The 18,185-nt window shown below is 43.2% G+C and overlaps 1 protein-coding gene across 4 annotated transcripts in view; it reads right to left on the bottom strand.

Moving 5' to 3' along the window:
* Positions 1-5,015: 5,015 nt before the first annotated feature.
* INTS4 (integrator complex subunit 4) overlaps positions 5,016-18,185 on the bottom strand; it is a 93,321-nt gene continuing 80,151 nt past the window's right edge. For 2 of the 4 annotated variants that reach the window (XM_059708354.1, XM_059708356.1), the window contains 5 exons: positions 15,615-15,674; positions 13,969-14,134; positions 13,615-13,758; positions 9,413-9,533; positions 5,016-5,417 (listed from right to left, as the gene is read on the bottom strand). In XM_059708354.1, the coding sequence (XP_059564337.1) occupies positions 5,239-5,417; positions 9,413-9,533; positions 13,615-13,758; positions 13,969-14,134; positions 15,615-15,674 (670 nt within the window). In that variant the 3' untranslated portion in view covers positions 5,016-5,238. The remainder of the gene's footprint in view (positions 5,418-9,412; positions 9,534-13,614; positions 13,759-13,968; positions 14,135-15,614; positions 15,675-18,185) is intronic. The other 2 variants (XM_059708355.1, XM_059708358.1) reach the window with 1 other exon arrangement.

The raw sequence follows: 18,185 nt of genomic DNA, 5'->3' as shown, positions 1-18,185 counted from the left end.
CTCAGCCTGGCTTTTGCAGGTATGCCATCGTTAAGTTTGCTCTGGATTCTTACATTCATTCATTCTTTCCTTGCCTGGTATGTGCCAGGAGCTGTGCTGGGGATATAACGTAGACATCCTTACTGTCCAGGTACTCACATACTAGTTCGAAGAAACAGACATATAAATACACAGCAATGATGCAGAAGTTGCAAACTGGCACAAATCTATCTGGAGAAGTGTTTTGTTTGTTGCAGAGTGATTTTAACATTTGCTTTAGTAACCAAGATTTTTTAAGTTAGGTTTTACATGAAAATACAGACTTTGGCTTTTCTGGAAGATCTGATACCACCAGGCCCACACTTACAGACAACTGAGTGGTGCTGAATAGTAACTGCCCCTCGGATTCTTCAGTCTCTATTCCCTTCCGTTACACCTCTAGACTCATTTCCCCCCACTTCCCTCCTTGGGGCTTGTTATAAACATAAAATAAATATGACTGAAGAATGTACAGGTGGGAAAAATGAAGCAATCCACCAGGCCCACAGGAAACAGAGGTTCTAGAATGAAGCTCAGCCCTGAAAAATGAGAGGAAAGGAACCACAGGAGACAGTCTGAAGAGCACATTCCAGGGCTCAGCAGGTCAAAGGTCTGAGATGAGAGAAAGCATGGTGGGTGCTGGAAACAACTGCCAGTAATTACAGCTGGAGAAGTATGGAGAAATGTCGAGACCTAACCCTCACCCTCACCCTCACCCTAACCCTAACCACCCTAACCCTAACCCTAACCACCCTAACCCTAAAACCCTAACAACCCTAACCCTAAAACCCTAACCCTAACCCTAAAACCCTAACCCTAACCCTAAAACCCTAACACTAACCCTAACCCTGCCCTGACCGGTATGGCTCAGTGGATAGAGCATCGGCCTGCGAACTCACGGGTCCCAGGTTCAATTCCGGTCAAGGGCATGTACCTTAGTTGCGGGCACATCCCCAGTAGGGGGCGTGCAGGAGGCAGCTGATCGATGTTTCTCTCTGATCGATGTTTCTCTCTCATCGATGTTTCTAACTCTTTATCCCCCTCCCTTCCTCTCTGTAAAATATCAATAAAATATATTAAAAAAAAAAAACCCTAACCCCCTAACCCTAACCCTAAAACCATAACCCTAACCTAACCCTAACCCCCATAACCCTAACCCTAACCACCCTAACCCTAACCACCCTAACCCTAACCACCCTAACCCTAACCACCCTAACCCTAACCCTAACCCTAAAACCCTAACCCTAACCCTAACCCTGCCCTGACCGGTTTGGCTCAGTGGATAGAGCGTTGGCCTGCGGACTCAAGGGTCCCAGGTTCAATTCTGGTCAAGGCCATGTACCTTAGTTGCGGGCACTTCCCCAGTAGGGGGTGTGCAGGAGGCAGCTGATCGATGTTTCTCTCTCATCAATGTTTCTAACTCTTTATCCCCCTCCCTTCCTCTCTGTAAAAAATCAATAAAATATATTTTTTAAAAAACCCTAACCCTAACCCCAACCCTAAAACCCTAACCTTAAATCCCTAACCCTAACCACAACCTCAAAACCCCCAAACCCTAACCCTAAAACAACCCTACCCCTACCCCTACCAACCCTCACCCTACCCCTACCAACCCTAACCCTAACCCTAACCCCAACCCCAACACTAACCCTAACCCTAACCCAGGGCTCAGCAGGTCAAAGGTCTGAGGTGAGAGAAAGCATGGTGGGTGCTGGAAACAACTGCCGGTAATTACATCTAGATAAGTACAGAGAAATGTCTGGACCTAACCCTAACCCTAAAACCCTAACCCTAACCCTAACCCTAACCCTGGGAGGATGTGGCTGGAGAAGATAGAAGGGCCTGAAGATCCTTCAAGGATAGTTTAGACTTTATGCTGGGACCAGAAGTGATCCACTTAAAGGGTTTTAAGCAGAGGAATGGTGTGATGAGGTCTGGGTTTTAGAAAGATTACTTTGACAGCTGTGTGAAGAATGGGCTGAAGGGGGTAAGATTTGTGACAAGATCATTAAAGCCAATGCTACCTTTTAGGAGAGATGCTGATGGCCTGCATCAGGATAGAAATAGTAAGTATAATGAGAAGGAGATTGAATCGATCTACATTTCCAGAATAGAATCTAAGGGACTTGACGACTATTTTTTCTAGGAGGGGTGAGGAAGGAGTCCAAAGGGACACACAGGTTTCTGGCTTTGACTGCCGGGTGCAGTGCAGACTGCTGGCAAAGACAGAATAGACTCCTGTGATGAAAACCAGAGTGGACCCAAATCAGGAGGCCTGGGTCTCGGCCTCGGCTTCAGCACTAACTCAGTCTCTCTGGGTTTGCACTTCATTGTAAAATGAAGGCACCACACCAGTGATCTTTATGCTCCCTTCCTGTCTTTGTAGTGTGCCATTATTTCACTTTGGTGAGAAAGTGTGGAACCAGATGCAGAAATATCAAGATTCTCATTTCATAGAACCTGAGAATTCAGGGTAAAAGGAATTTAAAAGGTTGAGCCCAACCTTTCATATATTTGAATTCCTTCGGAACAAACTTGTCAGGAGCTTGTTCAACCTCTGCTTGAACACATCAGCATGGAGAATTCCTTATCTCCTAGTGCAGCCCATTCAATATTTACAGTTTTAAAACATCCTGATACTAAGCCAAAATCTGCCCCTCAGAATAGCTCCATCTTTGGTGAAAAAAATACTATATTTTGGTTTTTAAGACCTAAAATCAAGTCCTGGCTTTGCCGCTTAGGAGAAAGGCATTACCTCAAAGCCTCAGTTTCCCCACCTGTAAAAGGATTTTTATAAAAGGAGTACTATATCTGAAAAGAATCCAACATATTCTTTCCTTCAAAGGCTTTCTATAGCCATGGCATAAGGGGCTCCGTCAGCAGCCATGGGTCTTAATGTTGCTGTCCATGCTCCAATCCACGATCCTCATTAGATGCCTGTGTCAGGGCCATGGTATTATTCAGCCTGGCGTCACGCTTCATTTTGTCTCCAAGGCATGCACTCTCTTCAGGGCATCGATTGTTGTCACACAAGAGCCTGCTGATGGCTCGTCCTTGAGATGTACAAAACAGGCGAGCACACTAGGAAGTCAGCTCCTTGGAGATGATCTTTCTCCCTCCAGACCGTCTATAATGATTATGACCTCCTGGAGCCAGACAGCCTGGGTTCAGAGTCCAGCTCTGTCCTTTACTAGCTGTGTAACCTCTGCAGTTATTTACTTCTCTGAACTTCAATTGCTTTAATCAAATGAAGAGAATAGTACCTGCTTCATAGGGTGGTTGTGAGGGTTAAATGAGTTAACTCATGTACAGGCTTAAACCCTACCGGGAACACATTAAAGTGCATTAAACCAGCCCTGGCCGATGTGGCTCAGTTGATTGGAGCTTGTCCTGTGCACCGAAAGGTCATGGATTCCATTCCTGGTCAGGTCATATACCTAGATTGTGGGTTTGTTCCCCAGTTGGGGTGCATACAGGAGGCAACTGATCAACGTTTTTCTCACATTGATGTTTCTCTCGTTCTCCCTTCCTCTCTCTAAAAACAATTAAAAATTTTTCAAATAAATACATAAATAAAATAGTACATTAAACCAAAAGTCAATCATGCCTGAATTCAAATGCTAACTCTACTTCTGATCTTGCCATTATTTTAATTAGATTTCCAAGCACCAAATACGATCAAGACTGGTCACATATTCAGATTCTATCAAGCATTATTAACACATTGTTTGCGGGTAGTTTTTATCGCGCGCTAACGGGTGGTGCAGGCCATTTTTGCTAATTTTTTGCGCAAATGGCAACGTTCAGTAAAATTACGATAACTTTAGTTTTACATATTTTTTTCAATGAAACTTTTTGTGATTTACTATAAAATGTATACTGAATTATTTTTCTTAGAATCGCACTGAATGCGTGGCGAGGCAGAGAATTGTGTGAAGGGATGACTCTATGCAGTTGAATAGATTACCGTTATACCTGAAGTACATACATAATTCACCACTGTATGTGTTAGAGACCCAAATTTTGTCCTTTGGAATTCGTATATCTGCATGTTAGCATCCCTTTAGAGCAATAAAAAAATAAACGTATTTATACGTTACCCGCATTCTACCGCTAGTCTATAAAAAACGTATTAATACGTGTCTCATGCTCTACTACCAGTCAACGTAAAACGTATAAAGAAGTTTCCCGCATACAATGTGTTAATTAATCCCATCTAGTAATCCTTAAGGTATCATTATCTGTATTTCACAGATTATGAAACGGGAATCGAGGGCTGAGGATTTGAAGGCTCTTGTACTTCCCCTGTGGTGGTGCAGCTCAGGTCTTTGGAATCAAGTGGGATCTGAATGAATAAAGCTTTACTAGTTACTGTAGTTTTCCTACCAGTGACTTAACCTCTTAAGTGTCACCTGGCTGTTGTGAGGATTATATGACAGGTAAAGAACATGGTACAGGCCCTTACCCATTAACTTCTCTGGAGGACTTACTGTTCTTACACCCAACTGCACCTTTAACTCACATGCAATTCCAACACTGGAGTCATCAGAGATGTACTGGGAAGTGGCTTTATTTCTTACGCTGGATCCTGCTTTCGCATGATCCCATTTCTCTTCTAAAATACAGTCCTTTTATTTTATTTTGGGTCTAAGGATAATGGCAGACAAGATCAAGAATCCCCTTCAAGGATGGAAATGATTCATTGTTCAGCTGTTCATTCAGTCCTTGGCCCAGCTATTGCCTGAGTTATGGAAGGAGCCTCTCAGGCAGATAATGATGTTGAAGGCCATTCAGGAACTGTCTATGGTGAAAAAGTACAGCTGTGGAAGCTGCTCTGGAGTTGGCCCCGCAGACTATTGCTTTAAGAAAAAAGATTATGACTCATAACTGGTTCTTTGGAGGTGGCTAGAAAATTGGATCTTTGTTTCACACCCGAGGAATAGAAGCATACGGAGAAAATGTTGAACCTAAACCACACAAATTTCTTTAAGGTCCAGTTGGGTGGTTTCTCAACTTTATTATAGGGAGGAATGGGGGTGAGTAGGAAGGTTTTTGTTTTCTTAATGCAAAATAATTTATCTGTGTCTGATACCAGGTGAGACTCTAAGGGTCACTTGTTTCTCCTTATGCCAATACGCCATTTCCAGGTGAAGTCCTCCTGGCTCTGGCTCACTCTGATCCCTAAGAAGGGCCTTCAAGGCTATAAAGACTGCTTGTGACTCAGCGCCTGGTGGGCTTGGGCATTATGTAAACTTTTACAGACTTGCTGAAGGGGATGGTGCCCTCAATGCTGGTTTCCGCCTGTGCCGATATCTCGCCCCCCTCCATCCAGGGGGATTTTGGAATGCGCGAGTTGGAGTTGTAGGCCAACAGCAGCCTCACTTCCACCTGGCATGGTTCTGGAATAAAAGACACAAGAAATCTTCTGACTGGGCATGGTTAGAACGAGGGTGAAATGTCATATAAAAGCAACATCAAAGATGGAAGCAGTAGGGTTTCAAGAACACTTCTTCATCTGTCCACATCCCTCCCTTCCCTCCACCAAACAAACACTTTCCCAGCCTACATCCTGTGAGGCTGACCCTCAGCCTGCTTCTTTGCCACCACCTACTGCTCAGGCCTCTGTAGGCTCCCACCACAGCTGCTGAGGATCAGAGCAAGCTACAAAGCTTCCGTAGAGGGCTTCCAGCCTCCAGACAGAGGCCCACAAGGACGCATGTGGCCGATTCTCATGCCCAGATAACCAAGCTCTTCCTGCGCAGCTGACCTCAGGCCGCAGGGCTGCGTGCACCGCACACTCCACTGTATCAGTGGAGAGGAGGCCTCTGTTAGGCAATGGTTCTGACAAAAACCATTCTCCCCATGAATAGGAACATGTTTTAGGGACCTAGAATCATTTCATTAAACCTTCTGTCCTTTAGGATGTGACACTCCGATACTGAACTGGTGCATGCAGGTGGAAGTCCCCAGTGAAAGACCTCCCTCAAGTTGCTGACCATTTGGCTGAGGAGACAGAGACAGCTGCACAGAGCACAGTACATGCTCTAATAGAGTCTGTAAGAAGCACTGGGCAGGGAGCCCAGGACTGCTCTGTGCTAAGCACATAACCTCAAGAATTCTCACCCTGCCACACCATGAAATAAACTGTCATAATCCCAAAAAAGTTCCAAGGCTCTGAGAGGTTCTAAGTGACTGCCCATACCCACACCTGGGCAGTGACAGAATTTGGGCCCAGCTCAAACACCGAAGCAATTAATGTTTCTATTACCATGTGGCTTCAATAAAGAAGGGGGAGAGGATTTCACAAAAACGTAAGGGCAAGTTCAAAGGCTAGGAACAGCATGGGTTTGGGATGTCTTTCTTAATTTTGTATCTGGAACAAAAAGTACAAGTGTTAGAGATGAGCCGAGGCTCAGAAGTTCATTTGGCAGGAATGAGGGCTGGATGGATCTAAATGAACAGGGCAGAGGTCCCAGGACTTCTCAATGCCCCCCAAAACTCTTCCTAACTTCTCCCTGGAAATGAAAGCAGAGACTGAACTGCCATCTTCCAGGAAAGGCTTACAGGCAGCCAGAGCAACATCACCAAGCCCAGAGAGCAGCACCTGAGCATCACCACTGACCAGCGTTCATGTGGTGAGACACGCCCACATAATTATACCAGCCTTGAGTGTATCTGATGAAACCAGCATTACTCTCTGGTACCAGACCCAGTTTCAGCTCCCCACTATGTTTTCCTCTTTTGTCCCAGATGGCTGTTGCCAACCACTGACCAGAACCCAGCGTTGGCTCACAGCACTTTCAAGAGCCAAACCCTGGTAAGGTCAGAGGACAAACTCCACCTGGTCATTATGCCTTCGCTTAAGACTGGGGTAAGAATGACAATTCAAGTCACTGCCATCGGAAGAAGAGGGAAAGGAGAGAAAAGAAGAGGGAGGAGACTGGGAGAAAGAGACAAAAGATCATCTGTGACAAATCATGCCACCTACTTGTCATATTCTGGAAGAATATCTCTCTTATGAGGTATCATTCTTACTCCCATCTTAGAGATAAGTAAGATAGAGAGGTAAAATAACTTGCTCAGGGTCACACAGCAAGGGAGAGGATTTGGAACCTGGTCTATGTGACTCAAAGCTTCTGACTTGGGAGCACCCTGCCTCCCAGAGGTCAGGCCACTTGTAGGGAGCTGTGAGGGACTGGGCGGAAGAGCTCCCTACCAACACCAGAGCCCATCTCCTGGATTAGAAGAAGGAGGCAGAGGTACACTCAGAATGTTTCACCTTAGTGTCCCAGGTCAGAAGCATGGAATAGTAGAAAAAAATAAGGGATTTGGGAGTTAGGAAATCTGAGTGGGAGCTCAGTACCACCATGGACCAGCTAAGTGGGCCTCCATTTATACACCCATAAAATGAAGAATAGAATACTAATTACCCCCAGAAAGTTGGTCTAAGGATTTAATGAATTTTAAGTGCACATTTAAAATCCTATATTCAATTTTCATTATTTGTTGAGCACCTATTATGTTAGGTATTAGGGACATAGGATATAGAAGAATTGAGGATACAGATGTAAAAACAATTAAGTTCTCGGCTCTAGAGGAACCTACATTCTAATTGGAGAGAAAGGCAGTAAAAAAACGAGAAAACATCTAACATTAGTAAGTGCCACGCAGAGAATTATAAAAGATTTATAATAGTGATTGGGTAGCAAACTCTCAGAGAAAGTAAGTGATCCTAGATGAGTTATAATTCTTCGGGCTCAAGGTACCTGGATTGTAGTCCTGGTTCAGACAACGACTTGCTATATGACCAGGGGCAGGTAAGTAGGCCCCCCAGCACCTTTCAAGCTCCTTTGAGCTCTAGCATGTTGTGATATGCACCTCAAGCCATGGACTTTCCATGACAAGGCTGTCCCACAGCCTGTTCCCCACATCTAGAATCTGTTCATCAGAAGGGATTAGAAAAAGCAATTCTACCTTCCTGTGGGGCTAGAGCAGGGGTGGGCAAACTTTTTGACTCGAGGGCCACAATGGGTTCTTAAACTGGACCGGAGGGCCAGAACAAAAGCATGGATGGAGTGTTTGTGTGAACTAATATAAATTCAAAGTAAACATCATTACATAAAAGGGTACGGTCCTTTTTTTTTTTTTTTTTTTTTTTTAGTTTTATTCATTTCAAACGGGCCGAATCCGGCCCGTGGGCCGTAGTTTGCCCATGGCTGGGCTAGAGGTTTGGCAACTAGTACAGAAACATTCCAGGCAGCAAGGTTATGGAATGAGGGATGAAAGCATTGCTGGATGCTCCCTCAGGACTAGTGCCAGGCCCAGGGTCACCAGTCCCCCAAGGGGGCTGCCCTGAGATTCAACAGCATTTCTTCTTTGTTGAAAACTTTATAAAGTCACCTATAACTAACACTTATAACCTAATACCCCTGATAGAGGGAAACCATTAATAATGGCATTCAATAGTTACTGATGTATTTTAAAATACAGTGAAAGAAAATCCCAGAAAGCATCTAATTTCTAAAATAAACCAAACTTGGTGGCATTAAACACTTTCTCCAGTAACGGCCATGCTTCTGAACCATCTTGAATGATTTAGGAAATACCAGTGAAGCCAATTCTCCCCCCCATTTTAGGTTCTGTTGACCGAGTCTCCTTTTCAAGTTTCCAAAGCAATGCTTGAAATGTAATGTCTTTGCACTTGTGTTCTCCCATTTTATTCTTACGAATTAAAAAACAAACAAACTATGCAAACTCCCTGTCTTTTCACAAGTTATCGAGGCTCTCTTCAGCTGCTGTAGGGAGGGTAAAGCATGCCTAAATCACATCATCTTATTTTGTGTTACCCCACAAACCAGCCGATGTAGGAGGGGAGGACAGGAACTGCTGTCATTTTACTTGTTTTGGGGGAATGAACTGAATTGTTCAGATATAAAAAGAGAATGAATTTAAATGTCTGGTAAGAAATACAAAACTGTTTAATTTCCAGACAAAGCAATCTCAGAACTAACTAGTAGACTGGGAATTACCATCTTCATTGGAAAGGTGAGGAAATATTCAGAAGGGAGAGTGGCTCGTCCAAGGTTATGCAGTAAGTCAGTGGCAGAGTTAGGACAGGAATATAAGTCTCCTGGCATCCAGCCCAGGGCTCTTTCCATGAGACGCCATTCTACTGTAACCTGTATATCATCTGACAAAATCCTGTGCCTCTTGCAATCAAAGCAATGCAGCAAATTAGTCTAGATGTACCCGGTTCGAGATGTTAAGCTGCCTAAGAAATCAAGTACAACTCTCAGCAGGCCTGATTCGACCATGTGAAAACTCAGATGCCTAAGGGTGGGTGTGATCCCCAGGAGCATATTTTCCTGCCCACGCTGGCCCACCGACTCCTCACCTGTCCAGGCAGTGTGGGAGAGATACACCTGAGTGATGAGCCGGTGCCGCCCTGGGCCAGGATTCCGGAAGTCTGCAGGCTTGGGGTGGATCATCTGAGCCTGGCCATCTGGATATAAGACCTACGAGGTAACAGAAATGAGAAAAAGAGGCAGAAAGAGCCATGAGCTTTTAAGAAAATGGCTGGTGACATCTGCTGTGAACCCCATAACAAGAGGAAAAGAGAGATGACAAGAGCCCTTACAAAAGACTGCTCCTTGAACAGAGGGCCACACTGCTGACATCTTTAGAGCCCCAGCCCCAGCACAAAGCAGTGTTTGGTAATGTGTCCTGAATCCATGGTGAACAAGTAAGAGGAATAAAGTGTCTCTCATAAGGTGTCTTAGACAGGGAAAATATTAATCCTAGTGATAGGAAAAGCCTTCCCAGGAGCCCACCAGGATGACTCTCTCCCTCCTGCCTCTGAGTCATTTTGTGGCCCAGAAGCCATGACCATCCACCAAGCATTAAGAGTAATTTTGTAGCTGTATTCTCTTCACGAGATTACAAGTAGTTTGTCTGTCCCTTTCTACAGAGACAGTGCTCATGAAGGGACGGCTCTAATCACTGGCCAGTTTTTCAAATCTCACAAACTGCCAGCGTTCTTTCCTCAGCATCTCAGGGGGCCCCAGAGCTGTCTGTGGAAAGGGCCTATTACACTGCACAGCGTACACAGGAACTAGATGAACAATGAAGCTTATCCTGGAACCACATAGGACCGACACTATGTAAATATACTGATAGGCAAAGTAGGGAACTGCATGGGTCTTTCAATTTGAAACTAGGAGGTGTGTCTCAGCTCCTGCCCCATAACCTCATTTCATATCTTCATAGATCTTAGCTCCCCTTTGTACCCTTCTTCTTCTTTTTTTTTAAATATATTTTATTGATTTTTTACAGAGAGGAAGGGAGAGAGATAGTCAGAAACATCGATGGGAGAGAAACATCGATCAGCCGCCTCCTGCACATCCCCTACTGGGGATGTGCCCGCAACCCAGGTACATGCCCTTGACCGGAATCGAACCTGGGACCCCCCAGTCCGCAGGCCGACACTCTATCCACTGAGCCAAACCGGTCTCGGCTGTACCCTTCTTCTTAAAGCTTCTACTTACTACTATATCTCCTGGCCCCAAATCTATTACAGAAAAAAGATGCAGGTATCCCAGCTTCCTGATTCTTTGTATCTTTAAGGACAATACTTGGGCTTAATTTTTTTTTGGAATTTTTGTAAGATTTTATTTGCACCAAACTGAAAATTGTTGGGAAGCAATATCTCAAATGCTCCCTGGGTTTCATTATTAAAAATATATATATTTTATTGATTTTTTTACAGAGAGGAAGGGAGAGGGATAGAGAGTTAGAAACATCGATGAGAGAGAAACATCAATCAGCTGCCTCCTGCACACTCCCCACTGGGGATGTGCCCGCAACCCAGGTACATGCCCTTGACCGGAATCGAACCTGGGACCCTTGAGTCCGCAGGCCGACGCTCTATCCACTGAGCCAAACCAGCCAGGGCTCATTTTTTTTAAGGAGGGACAGGGAGGGCTGAAACAGTAATGAGCATGGAAAGAGAATGATAAAGGTAGCAGAATTTCCCAGAGTTCTCAGCAAATGTGCCCGGGGTGAAAGGCCCTGACCATTCTGTGAAATGGCCACTGGAAGCCTTCATTCATTGCTCCCAAGGACAGCTTATAAATCTGTGGCCCAAGTAGGTCAAGGGAAGAAAATGGCCACTATGAATTATATGCTGAATTTCAGAAAACCTAAAAAAAAAGAAAAATCACACCTCCTCTATCATAAGGTGTAATCTAGTAGGCCTGAATTGGGCTCACCGAAGTGTGATTGAATGACGTTCCTGCACATTCTGCTTTAAAGAGCTGATATACATGATTTTAAATGAGAATATAATCGTGACATAATCTCAGTGGTATTCACTGCTACATCCCCAACACCTAAGCTCTGTCCAGAACAGGAGCATTGTTCAGGCCCGATGGCTGGACCGGATAGCACTCAGCAATCAGCAGAGCCGCCTCATGACCAGGCAGTGTTTCCCATCTCCCCGACTGCAGAGTTTGGCCATGCGTGTAATGGAGCTGCTCTGGAAGGGGTTTTCCAGTGCAGATGACCCTTAAGTGTCTTTCTACAATCTCATTCATGCTGAGTTGGTCAGTGAACATTTTTTCAGGAACAATGTGAAACCGTATACATTAGAATCACCTATGAGCTCAAAAACAAACAAAATCTGGTACCCAATGGACCTACACTTAGGATTCTGATTTAACCGGTGTAGACTGAGGCCTGTACATCAGCACTTCTTAATGGTTTCTGAATAATTCTAAAGTGCAGCTAGGGGGCCCTGGTTGTGTAGCTCAACGTCGCCCCGATACACCAAGGCTGAGGGTTCAACTGCCAGTCAGGGCACACACAAGAATCAACCAACGAATGCATTAATAAGGGGAACAACAAATCGATGTTTCTCTCTCCTTTCCAGTCTCTCTCTCAAATCAATAAATAAAATGAAAAATAAAAATAATTTTAAAGTACAGCTAGGGTGAAAACCACTAATGTGTGTGTGTGTTAGGGGATTCAAGGGGGGTATCCATAAAATAAAAAACCAACTGCAACACGACTTCACAGCCAGCTCAGAATTAGTTCTCTGAAGTTCTCATGATTTATAATAATTCCTGCGGGGAAGCTAGAAGTTTTTTTCCTCTACTGACACCAGAAGCAAATATCATCTCCTGATTCATCCTTAGCTCTTCCCTGCCTGCTCCAGGCTGTTTTTCTGTCCTGATTACAGTTGCCGTGCTTGTATCCCTATTTTTCTTCATATCCCTTCCTGTCCAGGATTCCTCCTTTTGCCCTTATCCTTTGCTCTTATTCATCCTTTCAGACCTTACATCTCCACAAAGCCTGTTTTCCTCAACCTCCACCACACTCTCCAAATTAAGAGCCTCTCCAGAATATTTTCCAAAAATTTTTTTAAGTATATTGCAAATTTTTATACGTCAAAAATTGAATAACCCTGTAGGGGAGGAAAAGTAATTTTCTCTCTATAACTCTAGGTTCTTGGCTAGAACCATTTGTCTATCTATCCTTGAAACTGAGCATCCTGAAGGCAGGAATACTGACATGATTACCTTTGCAACACTAGCACTTAGCATGTACAATAGAGTAAACATTATGCATGGAAAGAAGGAAGAATGGATGGATGGATAAATGGGTACTGCTTTTTATGGGGCTTAATTGCAGACTGTCTAAACTGATTAGTACCTCTAATACATCTCTCATGTCTCTAATATATCTATCTCTAACTTGGAAAAGAATACTCCCTACGACTGCTTTTTTCCCACCTACAAGTTTTGTTCGCCAAGCTGACCCACCCGACAGCTGAAAAGAACTTTGTTGTAGCTTGCTTGAAGCCCTGAAAAGATCAAGTCTTATCCTCACCTAGTAAGAATAGAAAAGGCCCTGTCATTTAGTGAATCCTTAGTGGGCACCAGGGGCTTTGTATGCATCATCTCATTTCAATGTCAGCTATTCCTGTCTGTTAGCTGTAGAAGCATTTAAGGTAACTTGCACCAGACCACACTCAAAAGTAAGTTGGGATTCAAGCCCAGGCCCTTTTCCAAAAAGACCCCTCTCTTCTTTCTCCCGTTTCCATCCTCAGGTGGAGATGAAAGTGGTGCTAAAGTTATTTTTTTTTTTAATATATTTTTAGCCCTAGCTGGTTTGGCTCAGTCGATAGAGCACCTGAAGGGTCCCGAGCTCAATTCAGGTCAAGGGCACAGGCCTGGGTTGCGGGTCTGATCCCTAATAGGGGGGATGCAGGAGGTAGCCGATTGATGATTCTCTCTCATCGTTGATGTTTCTATCGCTCTCTCCCTATTGTGCTCAGAGGGGAAGGGAGAGGGAGAGAGAGATAGAAACATCAATGATGAGAGAGAATCATTGATTGGCCGCTTCCTGCAGGCCCCTCAGTGGGGATCAAGCCTAAAACTCAGGCATGTGCCCTGACTGGGAATCGAACCTGTGACCTCCTGGTTCACAAGTCAACACTCAACCACTGAGCCACACAGGCCAGGCAAGGGGGGTGCTAAAGTTAAATGCTTTGTCACACACTCAGTATAGAAGCTCTATGGGAACCAAACACTGACAGACCTGGACCTTCACAGTGCTCTGAGGATCCTGCACATGTTCCAGAGTTGCATCAACATCCAGGGCCACCACTAACCCAGATGTAAACCGCAAAGGGTTGTCTGACTCGCCTGCTGGCTCAATAATGGTGGCTGAGGCTTTGTGAATCTGTAAACAAGAAGAAAATATGATTCTAAAGTCAGGTCATCCCTGGTAACAAAAAAGATCTTTGCTTTTCTGTCTCCTTCTCTAATGAGTGGGCATGTGGGAGCCAATCAGAAGAAAGGCCCTAGCCCCGTGGCTCCAACATGAAAGCTCATCAAGGTGAGCAGCTCTGACTGTCTGGCCAGACTTCGCCTGAAGGGCTATGACACAGACCCTGACCTGCTCTGGAAGCGGGAGGTGCAGGAAGGTACTCTGCCGCAGCATGGTCTGTAGAATTTTGACCACTTCTGCAGGTTTGGATGTTATGAGTCGGGGCATAAGGTCAAGAAGTTTGTCCACAAAGCTGTCTTGCAAGTGGGGCAAATCAGCGATGAAACACCTGGAGGAACAAACAGAAGCAAATGACTATGCATTCATTTTGCCACAGGCTGAGCCCCAAATATCTGCCAAGCCCCAAAAGTAACGAACTAGAGGAGCTCATGGTTCCCAACTGAGACAGCCAGCTAATTATGCCCTCCTGACATGGTCCTCATAACAGCCTCATTTATGAAAAACCCATTATATTCCAGGTATACTCCTAACTATTTTATATTATCTTAATTTTCCCAGCAATCCTGTGCACTGTTAGAATTATTTTTTTATGTTATAGATTTATTAATTAATTTAATAAATATGTCTTTAGGATTTATCAAATGCCAAGTACTATTCTAGACACTGGGGACATAACAGTGAGTGAAAGGGAAGAAAAGGACTATCTTAATGAGCTTCTTATATTCAAGCGATAGGAACACTCAGACTCAGAGGATATTTCACTGAGGCTTAAAAAAGGTAATTAACTTATTCCAAGCTTTGACCAATTCTACAGTACTTACCCTTTTGGAAGGGTTAGTAAAAAAAAATCAAAAAAAAAAATCACTGAGGAGTTGACATCAGTATAGGGACTCACAGACTAAATTAAGAAAAACTGACAGCTCTAAACAGATGAGGAACTTTAGCAATTTAGAAGTTGTCACCTTTCCAAAAAGCTCTGCAACCCAACTGTGCAAAAACAGACTACCTTAGACAACCTAAAACCAAGAGGCATGAACTTAGTTCATATTTGAAGGTAGAATCTTGGAGAGCTGAGTTTGACTTCATTTGCTGGACAACAGCACCTATGGGTGAAGGTTGGTATTGCAACCCAGCCCTATAGGAAGCTATCATCACCCAAATGAAAAAGAATTGGAAAGTTCAATCATATAAACCTCAGGTTTGGTAAAGTTCATGGTGGTAGGAATAAGGGATAGCAGAATGAACCATCAGATTTACTGGAGTGCTTTCAAATCCTATAAATGCCTCCCTCCTGGTATTATATTGCCAGCACACCACAGGTTTGGTCACTAACTGGACTCCCACTCATCTACTGCATCTGTTTTAACTGATTTGTATCATACAGAACTGAGAAAACTATTCTCCAAAATAAAAGTTATTTTTATTTTGGAATAAGTTTTTGTAGATTATAGAGAAATATGCAAGTGTAAACACTGATTTAAGAACAGACAAGTTGTGACTTTTCAACAAGAGTTTGTGAGTTTTCCCAGATAATACTTGTCTTTTTATGGTCCAGCTGAGTGCTGAATTCAAATGATTTTGGATGTTTTTATTATTCTAATGTTGTATGTTTAGGTTTGAAGCTATGGTTAAAGAGGTTTATATACCACTAAAGAAAATACACTAATGAGGGTACACTGGCACAGATAATAGGTTGACTACATGGGCTAAACCAAGAATTCTGGCTTGTGATCGCTCTTGTCACTCTATAAATGATATTCTCTGCATAACTAAGATTCAATTAACTAGAAGAGAGGGAATATACTTACCTCTGAAAAAAATCCACTTCCTGTAAAAACTTTTCACACATCCCAAATAGGAGGTCAACTCTGGATGAAAGAAAAAAAAGTTATTTGCTTGTGAAATGTATGAACCGAGGAGTGGGGACCAAAGTCCAAGAATCCTGAGCCTACATGAAAGGAGAATGAGCATATTACACTATAAAAATTTACCTCTAGGAGAATACAGGACTGCTGATGGACCTAGGGGGCAATATATGCCAGGATCCCAAGACCCGACTAAAACACTGCAGTGTCCATTGGGCTCAATGACGTTCAAAATCAAAGACTCTCAGAGGCCACCCTTGGCACCAGAATCACTAAGAATATAGCAAAGGAGTACAGCTTGCAGGCAGTGTAGTGTCATGGTCCTCCTCTTTGGGAGTCCTTGCAGCAGTACACTCAGCAGCCCACAGAGCTTGTCAGGGAGCTGTGACTCTGAAGCTGCCAGGTTGAGTGCAAAATGAGATCTGTATCAGGCAAGTGTGGAGACCATCCTGGCTTAGAAGCATCATGTTCCATAGGTGCTAACAACCCATACACTATGGAACCCATAGGCATTCCTTCCAGTGTCCCCACAAGGGATATGCTCTGTTATAAGAATCGCTGTACTAAATGGAGCCCAAAGCTATGGGGTCTGCATCATTAGGGTTCCTTCTAGTCTACATGCAATTTTCTCAGAGATCATTTTTACCATAACAGTGTTACCTAGGAATATAGTTGACACTACCAGGTTTCCAGGGAACAGACCTAGAAAGTTAACCAAAGGTCAAATTCTCATGCAGTAGGGGAAAAGGTTTTGTTACTTTAGTCTTTCTACTAAAATGTACGTTCCATGATGTTTCCTGACATAAGCAGTTATTCAATAAATATTTGTTGAATGAATGAATGAATGAATGAGAAATGGCAAATGGAAACTTACTCTACAAGCAACGTTTATTTAAATTGTTTCCTAAACAGGTAGCACTTGAAACCTTCTTAAGTTTGATGAACTACCAGAGTGGAACTGAAATTGATAGGTTAACCCACCAAAGACCTCCAGGTGTGAGGGCTAGATGGCAGAATTCTAGCTAAGCAGGGGCTTGAAAAGAAAACAATTTGGCCAAGCAGTGCCATTTTCTGGCTTACTTCTAGAGAACCAGCTGGAAGAGCTTCCAAGCAATAAAATACAAAAAGGTTTGGAAACTTTCCCCAAAACAGACAGGTAGCTTCACCTACATGCTACATAAGGTGAGCATCACCCTAGCTGGTTGGTTCAGTGAATAGACTATTGGTCGGAGGACTGAAAGGTCCTGGGTTTGATTCAGGTCAAGGGCACATACTTCAGTTGCAGACTCAATCCCCAGCCCTGGTCAGGGTAGGTGCAGGAAGCAACTAATCGATGTGCCTCTTTCTCTGTCCCTATCTCTCCCTTCCACTCTCTCTAAAAAGTCAATGGAAAAATATCCTTGGGTGAGGATTAACAAAAATAAAATAAAGTGGGCATCTACCACTAAGAATATTGAAAAGAAACACATACCAAGACATATCCTGGTGAAAATTCTGAACTCCTACTTTTTCCTTGATGTGAGAAAGGAAAGCAGTGGAAGAGTGAGGCCCATTCAGGGAAATCGAGCATTGATCTATAACTGTTGGGAAAGCCTACACCAATTATCAACTTAGACTAGTCTAGACTTTCATGTATAAGTATGCAAAGACAATGGAAAATTATTATATGTTATGAGGATGATTAGGAGCTGTAAAGGAGATCAAGCAGACCTCAATGAGATGAAAACACAGAAACCTTTAAAAAAAATTGAATAAGTAACCATCGTGAGATTTAAGAGATCTGAAGGTGTACTGCATTAATAAAATAAGAGAAATTGCTACAAAAAAAGGCAGAGAGAATAAAGCACACTTGCAAATAACCAGTACAGCAGTTCTCCTTATCCACATTTTTATTTTCTACAGTTTCAATTACCTGTGGTCAACAGTGGTCTGAAAATATTAAATGGAAAATTCCAAAAATAAACGATTCATAAATGTCAAAATGCACACCACACTGGGCAGCATGAAGAAACCTCACACCATCTCACCAGGGGCATGAATCATCCCTTTGTCAAGCATACCCACACTGTATATGCTATACACCCATTTGCCACTTAGTGGCCATCTCAGTTATCAGGGCAACTGCTAAGCATCGTACAGTGCTTGTGTTCAAGTAATTTTTATTTTATTTAAGTGACCCCAAAGCATAAAAGCAGTGATGTTGCAATTCAAATATGTCAAAAAGAAGCTGTAGAGTGTTTCTTTTAAGCGAAAAGGAATGTATGTATAGAAGAAAACATAGTGTATATAAGGTTCAATACTATCTATAGTTTCAGGCATCCACTGGGAGTCCTAGAACTTATCCCCTGCAGATGAGGGAGGACTACTGCAATAATGAAACCAACAGTAAGAGAATACTAGAAGGAAAAATGATGAAAACTGAAATGGTAAATTAAAGAAGTATAGTGAGGTATTTACTCAGAACATAAAGTAGAAAAGCAAACAAAAAATATGAAAGAAAGATAAAATATAGGA

Source organism: Myotis daubentonii, chromosome 9, assembly GCF_963259705.1.
Source record: "Myotis daubentonii chromosome 9, mMyoDau2.1, whole genome shotgun sequence".
Lineage (NCBI taxonomy): Eukaryota > Metazoa > Chordata > Mammalia > Chiroptera > Vespertilionidae > Myotis > Myotis daubentonii.
The sequence above is the reverse complement of the archived record's forward strand: the minus strand, read 5'-3'. Positions and strand labels throughout refer to the sequence as shown.